This window comes from Colletotrichum aenigma, assembly GCF_013390185.1.
Source record: "Colletotrichum aenigma strain Cg56 chromosome Unknown KSG_Cg56_contig02, whole genome shotgun sequence".
Taxonomy (NCBI): domain Eukaryota; kingdom Fungi; phylum Ascomycota; class Sordariomycetes; order Glomerellales; family Glomerellaceae; genus Colletotrichum; species Colletotrichum aenigma.
This window is the reverse complement of record NW_023500908.1, coordinates 1,183,576-1,192,261: the sequence shown is the minus strand read 5'-3', so window position 1 is coordinate 1,192,261 and position 8,686 is coordinate 1,183,576. Positions and strand designations below refer to the sequence as shown.

The 8,686-nt window shown below is 47.2% G+C and overlaps 2 protein-coding genes across 2 annotated transcripts; both read left to right on the top strand.

Moving 5' to 3' along the window:
- Positions 1 to 1,701: 1,701 nt before the first annotated feature.
- Traf5 (TNF receptor-associated factor 5) lies at positions 1,702 to 3,153 on the top strand (the record flags this gene model as incomplete). The annotated part of the gene is made up of 2 exons (XM_037317600.1): positions 1,702 to 1,828; positions 1,895 to 3,153. 2 exons carry the CDS (start codon positions 1,702 to 1,704, stop codon positions 3,151 to 3,153), a joined length of 1,386 nt encoding a protein of 461 aa, XP_037182911.1.
- Positions 3,154 to 4,275: 1,122 nt separating this feature from the next.
- Positions 4,276 to 8,251, top strand: ufd2 (Ubiquitin conjugation factor E4; the record flags this gene model as incomplete). The annotated part of the gene is made up of 8 exons (XM_037317599.1): positions 4,276 to 4,332; positions 4,719 to 5,389; positions 5,439 to 5,643; positions 5,704 to 6,441; positions 6,502 to 6,710; positions 6,775 to 6,867; positions 6,916 to 7,281; positions 7,360 to 8,251. 8 exons carry the CDS (start codon positions 4,276 to 4,278, stop codon positions 8,249 to 8,251), a joined length of 3,231 nt encoding a protein of 1,076 aa, XP_037184101.1.
- Between the last annotated feature and the right edge of the window lie 435 nt (positions 8,252 to 8,686).

Sequence of the window (8,686 nt, the reverse complement as noted above, 5' to 3'; positions counted from 1 at the left end):
CGAAATATAATAAACTAAATATAAATTACTATAAATAATTATTATGAAATAAACCTCTATTTCTAATATTAATATAATACTTTTTATTATATCTTCTAAAATAGAATAATAATAGTAAGAAATATATAAAATTAAAGTTTATTCAAAAAGAAATAAAAAAACAATTATTTGTATTAAGAGATAGTTTAAAAGATATACTAAAATTGATACTTATTAAGTAAAAACCTTATTATATATTAGTTATATAAAATAGAAATAGCTACTATTAATATTATTAACGCTATAAAAATAATAAAAATAGTAGTATAAAAAGCTACTAAAAAGTAACCTCTCTTTATAAATAATAATAAAAACCTTATAACTAAAATAGATAATAAAATACAAATATCTATAAGATAATATAAGAAAACTACTAAAATAAATATTAATTATGATTTCTATTAATAAAATATATTGAAAACTAAATAGTTTTAATATAATACTACTATATAATAAAAGTAAATTTTATTTTAATAAAATAAAAATAACATATAATATAAATATAAAAATAGATATTGAATCATTATAAACTATATATTTTTTTTATATAATAATAATAAAAATAATATCTTTTTAGCTAAAAATAAGAAATTAGCTATATTATAAGCTATAAATTATTCTCATAAAATATGTTTTAAATAGTAGTAATATTTATTTTATAAAACTTATTCTAAAATTAAAAACAGCTTTAAAACTAAAAATAACTCTATTTAATAAGATATTTGTATCATTATAACTATTCATAACAATAAATATTTTAGTAATAAAATATAAACAAATAATTAAAAATATAAATAATCTTTAAATTCTCTAAATTTGTAATAAGAGTGTAATATTAATTAATAATATAAAAATATAGAAATTAGCTATTATAGTAGGAATTCTAATAAAAAAAAGTTAGATATAATAATAAAGAGGTTATTATTTTAATAGTTATTTATAAACCTATTTTAACTTCTTTAAATATCTATATATAGATTCATAGTAATATTATATAAAAAGAAATATTTATTATATAAAATTATAAAAAGATAATTTAATATATAATAAAAACATTATAGATTATAATAAATTCTAATTATAATAATACTAATAAAATAGAAGATTTAGAAATAAAAAAAATTAAAATAATATATAGCTAGAAAGTATTAATAGAAAATATTATAGTTATTTATAATATTACTATTTACACTTACTTTTTTACAGAATTTATAGCTAGAGAAGATTAATAAATAATGTTATAACTACTTATAATATATTATTTATTTTTAGTTTTTTATAGAATTTTAAGTTTTAAAGATAAGATTTATATACTAGAGGGGGGATATTATTATAGGGTAGGCCTTATATAGTAGTAATAGGTCACTATAAGTAACTACCCTACTAGATGTATAGAAGAATAAGCAACTTTAACTTTACACATCCACACCTACGTGTGTAGCCAGCACATCCACTCCGTATTAGGCCTCAACTGTAAACCTCCACAACTCTGCCTTTCCTCCGCGCCTCCAGCGGTCCCATGAAAACACCCACTTCCGATTCGGACACGCTCACCGCAACTGCGATAAATTTCCATCGCCGGAGTTTCAATCATGATCTCCCCTGCCACTTCGAAACCCCCCTTCTGATCCAAAGTCGACGACAACAACCACCGTCAGCACCATGTCGCAACAACCAATACAGCCGCCGTTCGCCGCCCCCGAGGACGATGCCGCCATCACCCATCTCGTCCACAATCTCGTCGAGGAGGCTGTCCGATCTGTCGAGGACGTTCCAATGCCGTTTACGCGTAAGTTGAGACTCGTAGACAAGGAGACGATGGTCCGGACAAGACACGCTGACTAGCCACAACAAGCGCGAGCCCCCACTCAATGGCCTGTCGAGGAATTGGCCGTGCGAGAAGCCATACGACACTCCCTCAGTCCCGACAACGTCAAGGAGCTTGTCGATTTCTCCGCCTTGATGTACGTCGAAGAGCCCGATGATAACCTCGTCTGTCCCATCTGCAAACTCCCCGTCATCACCCCGGTCATCACGCCCTGCGACCACACCTTCTGCCTCGAATGCCTGAAGCGCCATTTCTTCTCCGCCGACACCTGCCCCGTCGACCGGACCAGGTTCCGAGCCAAGGACTGCAAGACGTCGAGGCTCTTGACAAACATGCTCGACAGCCTCGTCGTCAACTGCCCCAATGCCGAGAGGGGATGCGACGAGACGATGAAACGCGAGGAGGTGGTCAGGCACGCGATGGGCTGTCGCTACACGTTGCAAGACTGTCCGGAAAAGACGTGCGATAGGAGGGTGGAGCAGTGGATAGCGGCCTCCGAAAAATGCTGGCACTTTGAGCAGGCGTGCGAGTACTGCGAGGAGAAGATGGAGGCGGCGTCCATGGCGGACCACGTCATCAGAGATTGCCCGAAGAATACCACGGCCTGCGCCGACTGCGGGGAGAAGATCAGGGTGTCGGAATTGAAGCAGCATCTCGCAGATCAGTGCCCCGAGGCGACTGCCGCGTGCAAATACGGCGACTACGGCTGCAACCACGAGGCGATTCGCAAAACACTTGCTGCTCACGAGGATGAATGCATCTACAAGGTTGTCGCTGTCGTCGGAGAAAAGGTCAGGAATCAAGAGAAGCAGATTGAAAAACTCCAGAAAGTGAAGGAGGAACAAGAGCGACAGATTCTGGAACTCAAGGATGAGAGGCGGGACTGCATGTCGTGGGACGACGTGTTTAACCTGAACAACGTCCAGGGCGGGCCCAAGTTAAAACCTACCGAAGCAGTCATGAGCATCTACGAAGACATGGAGCGTCGGATGGAAGAACTTAGAAAGGACTTCACCGATCTCGAGGGTCGACAGACGGTCATGGTACTGAACCACGTCATACCTATCAAAGAAAATATGTCGGAACTCAGAAGCACCTTGGGGATACTCAAGATGCACATGGCTTGGCTTATGAATAAGAGCCGGGAGGAGGTTGAGCGCAGTCGGCTGGCAAACCGGACTGCCAGCGGGACGAGTCGCACGAGAGGCAGTTCGGACAGCGACGGAGAGGCGTCGTCGTCGTCGAGGAGGTTGAGTGACGGGTCGAACGGTATACCCCGCCTGTAGGCCACCGCATCACACCTCCGAGCCACAGCAACTCGCTACGATTTAGTTGGATTTGACGGCCATATATTTTGCACCTCACGCGAGCTCGTGTACGAGTATATTTGTTTGGACATTTAGGCGTTTTTGGAGGGACCCACGGTATCAACGACACGGATTGGGCACGGAAATACCCTTGGGGCAGGCACTCTGCGCAGCGGGCCGCCCTTTGAAACAAAATTGGTTCTCACGTACAAAGGTTGCTATATCCCAAAAGCTACAGCAGGTCTTGGATGCCTCGAAGCACATAGTAATTGAATCGATATCGTGATATTTTGATGCGGATGAGTGAGCCAAGTGGGCCATACTTGGAACATGTTTCTAGACGCTGTTGATGTTTTATGAGAAACCTTCATGCAGGCCGTATCCAATGGGCTTGTTTTCGGCGTAGGTTCATCTGAAGCAGTTGCAGACGTCTACGAGCATCTATTAAGGGTCTAAGGGTCTAAAAGCCGCTTGAAACAGGAAATAAGAAGTCTTGGGGTCTAGGTAATTACATAACCCCTTCGGAGAGGTCTTTGAAAGACCTCATTGATCTTCAGTCTTTGTGCCTCAAAAGTAGTGCCTTAGGTAGCTGGCTATCTATTTATGCAGAAACTCTTAGAAAGCTGACAGTGGCAAGCATGAAAGGCAGCTGCGACCAGATTATTAATGAAGGTTCAGGGTGCACCTTCCCTCACTCAACCCGGTGCCTTACCTCATCAGCGGACTTTGATGGTGGACTTTGCATTTCCCAGTGGACAATCCGCTAAAAATCGGAGAAAGCTGGGTGCCTGGCCGCCCATGTCGGATTTAACTGGTCCACACCCCACATTTCACCGCTTGGTGTGCACCTCCATGCCGCCGCACTACCTCCCCACCACTGCAAGGCCCTGCTGGACGTCAACACTTCTGAACGCAGCCCACCTTGAGCTACCTCACCGGCCTCACCTTCCACACTGCACCGTATCGAGCTTCGTTCAGCCTTGTGCAAGGCGTCAGAAATCGCACACTTTTCTTGTGCACCCAAGAACTACCTGGGATCGACACGCCTGCCTCGTACGCTGCTTGTAGTCCTACTGTCTCCAGACGACCAACGACGACAAGATGGATCCCAATGAGAACCAGGCACCAGATGCGCCTGACACGGCGAAGATGAACGAGGTAAGCTTTCTTATGGACTTGATTTGGTTGCTGCGCAGCTCCTTGAGAGCTTCTCTGTCGGTCCCCTCCAAACGGCCTTGACCGATTCAGCGTTTCGACCTCGGAACCCGATTCCACGATGCCGGCGACCCTGCTGCCCTTTACCCAACATCGCCAACCAGCTCGATTGAGTCCGGCCGCCTAGATTGCATCGAACTCGCCGATAGCCTGTTTATCAACCCCTCCAATCGATCCCTACCGCCTGACGCGCCGTTCTTTCCTGCAATCACGAAGTTACAGCTACACATCGAGACACCAGGATGGCACAAGCCCAGAGGACGAAGACGCAATCGCGGGCATGGGGCAAGATCAAGTCGGAACTTTCGCTGACCATTCGTGCTGTACAGATCCGGTTGCGACGTCTGGCCAAGCTCGGTTCTGCCGCCAGGACCTCTCCCAAGCCGGAGGGCGACACATCACCGAATCCCGGAGCTTCGGGCGCCTCGACACCAACCGAAGAGAAGGGCAAGGGCCTCGCCGAAGAGCCGCGCAAGATCAACATCACTTCGTCATCGACACCGAAGCCGAACCCTTTCAATCAGCTTGGAGTCAAGGCCGAATCGAACGAGGGCAATAGCCAGAAGCGAGCCGCTAAGAGCGAGACCACGCCAGCACCCGTTCCGAAGCGCCCGACCGTCGTCCAAGAAGAGTCCATCGATGACTTCTCCGACCGCACCCTTACACAGATTTTCCGCATCACTGTCGACCCACACAGAGTTACCGATATTCATGGCCACAAGCTTATGTTTCTGCCGGGGGCGAACAGCGAGTTGACGGAGTCAGATGCGGCGCTGAAGCTGACGACCAGCGTTCTGGACAGTGCCCTGCTGGAGGCTTTGTCGACACTGAACCACAAGAAGTCCATTCTCGGCTTCCTGTTGCCGTGCTTCAAGCGCATTCTGCGCCTATACATCATGGTCAAGGAAACGGCCAAGGACAAGAGGGAGATGCTTGACGAGGCGAAGAGATTGTGTGTTAGCAACTGCTTATTTGCTCTGACTCTGCCTGACCTGTTTGGGTAAGCTATCGCGAGATAATTCGCAGTGACCGAAGTTAACAATTTGCAGCCGATCCCAGCCTGACAGTCTGGCGTCATGTCTCCTGAGAGGTCACGACACTGATGACGGCGTGTGTCTGGACTTCCTGCGGGAAGCTGTGAACCGGTTCCCTGAGGATGAGCAGTACCCAGTAGTGTTCGCAGAGGCGATCAACACCCTCAGCCTTAAGTTGTCAGAGATGTCCATGGATGGCGATTACAAGCCATACCTCAATGTAAGTACCGGCAAGTCGTCGGGCAATAGCTGTTGGGAACGGTTATGCTGACGCAACCAGGCCTTGATGACATATACCAAGTTCCCGCCACTGCTCAATGCTCTGGCCCAGCACACCAACTTCCTCCCCGCGCAAAACTCTGGCCCTCTTATTGAGAAGGCAACCATTCTGGGCCCGTTCTTCCGGATCTCTCCACTGCAATCTGAGGTCACGCTCACCTACTTCCCAAACCCCCGAGGATTGGACAGAAGACAAGCAGCCCAGCCGCAGGAGGCATTGCGCGCCATCCTGAGGGTACACCAAGATGAGTTGTTCACGATCGCCAACGCCTTTATTCGAGCCGACAGTGAAACGAGAAGTCGCGTCCTGGACTGGTTTGCGTGCGCCATCAACTCCAACAAGAAGCGTAGAGCTATTCAGGTTGATGCCAAGGAAGTCTCTTCCGACGGGTTCATGACCAACCTGACAGCCATCCTCGACCGATTCTGCTCGCCGTTCATGGATACAACTTTCTCCAAGGTTGACAGAATCGAAGTTGATTACTTCAGAAGGAGCCCTCGCGTGGACATCAAGGAGGAGACCAAGATCAACGCTGACCAAGCGACGTCGGATGCTTTCTACGAAAAGAAGGCCGAGGGCACATCCAACTTCATTTCTGAAGTGTTCTTCCTGGCTCTTGCTGCGCATCACTACGGCAGCGAGGCCACAAATGCAAAGGTCAAGAACTTGGAGCGTGATATCAAGTTCTATGAGACGCACGTGGCCAAGATGGAGGCTGAGCGTCACAAGATGGTGAACGTGAGTAGATCTCAGCCTTGCAACCTCGATGCCGTCTACTAATGCAGATCAACCACGCAGAACCCTGCTCAACTCGCTATGTATGAGGTGACTCTCAAGAGGCATACCCAGGTCCTGAATAAGGCAATTGCGTTGAAATACGCCATAGAGGGTGTCTTCTTTGATGAGAAAATGCAGGAGTTGTCCCTCCGCTTCATGCGCTACGTTGCTGTCTGGCTTTTACGCCTTGCCAGCCAAACGGACTACAAGCCTGACACCACGGATCTTCAGTACGTTTTTGCCGTGACTACCAATTCCTCGCACGCATTCAGAGCCATCACTGACCATACTTAGACTTCCGCTGCCCGCTCAGACGCCGGAGGCATTCGCATGCTTGCCGGAGTACGCTCTCCAGAACGTTGTTGACAACTTCAAATTCGTCTACAGGTGCGTCTCTCAATGTGCAGTACAGCTGCGAATGCTAACACTTTCTAGATACCTCCCTCAAATCATGCCGTCCGCAGTCGGCAGTGAGATGATTGCCATGTGTATTGCTTTCCTCCGATCATCCGAGTACATCAAGAACCCCTACCTCAAGTCGTCTCTGGTCACGCTCTTGTTCTCCGGAACCTGGCCCTTTTCGCATTTCAAGAAGGGTGTCCTCGGTGACCAGCTTTACGGATCCAAGTTTGCCAACGACCACCTGCTGCACGCCTTGATGAAGTTCTACATCGAGGCAGAGTCGACCGGAGCTCACACCCAGTTCTACGACAAGTTCAACATCAGATACGAGATCTTCCAGGTCATCAAGTGTGTTTGGGGCAATGACGTCTACAAGCAGCAGCTCACCAGAGAGAGCAAGTAAGTTGTGGCCCTGGAAAGACAGCACGACGTGACCCCGTGTCGTAGGTGCGAGGAACGCCGCTAACATTGGTACAGGGTCAATCGACAGTTCTTCGTGCAATTCGTCAATCTTCTGCTCAACGATGCCACCTACGTTCTCGATGAGGCGCTGACGAAATTCCCCAAGATCCACAACCTCCAGCATGAACTGGAGGCTGACCAGAGCATGTCTGCACAGGACAGACAGAAGAAGCAAGAGGAGCTTTCGGGTCTTGAGAACCAGGCCACGTCGTATATGCAGCTCGCTAATGAGACATTGGCGATGATGAAGCTTTTCACATCTGCCCTGTCATCTGCATTCACGATGCCCGAGATCGTGCAGCGCCTGGCCAGCATGTTGAACTACAACCTGGACACTCTGGCTGGCCCCAAGATGGGACAGCTGAAGGTGAACGATCCTCAAAAGTACCACTTCCAGCCGCGAGTGCTGTTGTCGGACTTTGTGGACATTTACCTCAACCTTGGCTCCTCGCAGGCTTTCATCGAAGCTGTCGCCTCGGACGGTCGCTCCTACAAGCCGGCCAACTTTGACAAGGCTAGCTACATTCTGTCGAAGAGGTCCATGAAGGAGACGGAGGATATGGAAAAGTTCAACACCCTGAAGGAGAAGTTCAAGGAAGCCAAGGAGATAGCAGAGCAGGCAGAGCTCGACCTGGGTGACATCCCGGCCGAGTTCGAGGACCCCATCATGGGCGATCTGATGAAGGACCCTGTGACCCTGCCATCGAAGCACATTGTGGATCGCTCGACCATCGTCCAGCATCTGCTGTCTGATCCCAAAGACCCGTTCACGCGGCAAGCGATGACGATAGACGACGCGATCCCGCACACCGAGTTGAAGGCCAAGATTGAAGCGTGGAAGGCTGAGAAGATAGCGGCAGCCAAGGCCAAGGTGCAGGGTGACGCTATGGACACCACAGAGGGCTGAGGGCAAGGAATTGGCTATGGACGAATGGGTTACAGGATTATGAAATTGGGCTAATGGCGGCTTTCGAGGCGGCCAACATGCATGTGTTAAGATTAGACATCGGGATTCATTCTGGTTTAGTTAGGGGATCAATCATGATACCAGGCAGTGGTTAGACCTGGATTAGAGTATCTCTAGAAAGAGCGAGCAGTGAGTAGCAGAATGGCTATTTGGAGCGAGATGGCCGGTATTTGTGACAGAGGCTCGCCTCTTTGCGTCGATGTGAACCTGAGGCCTAAGCCGACGGAGCTTTTCGCCTGTCATTCAACCGAGTGAAAAAAGGAGACGAGATGAGGCTCGGGCAAACCGGGATGAAGGGAATTGCACCAGAAGCAACGGTTACGATGGCGAGAAACGAAAAAAGTAAGGCCCGTCTGATGATTCGTAAGAGAGAAG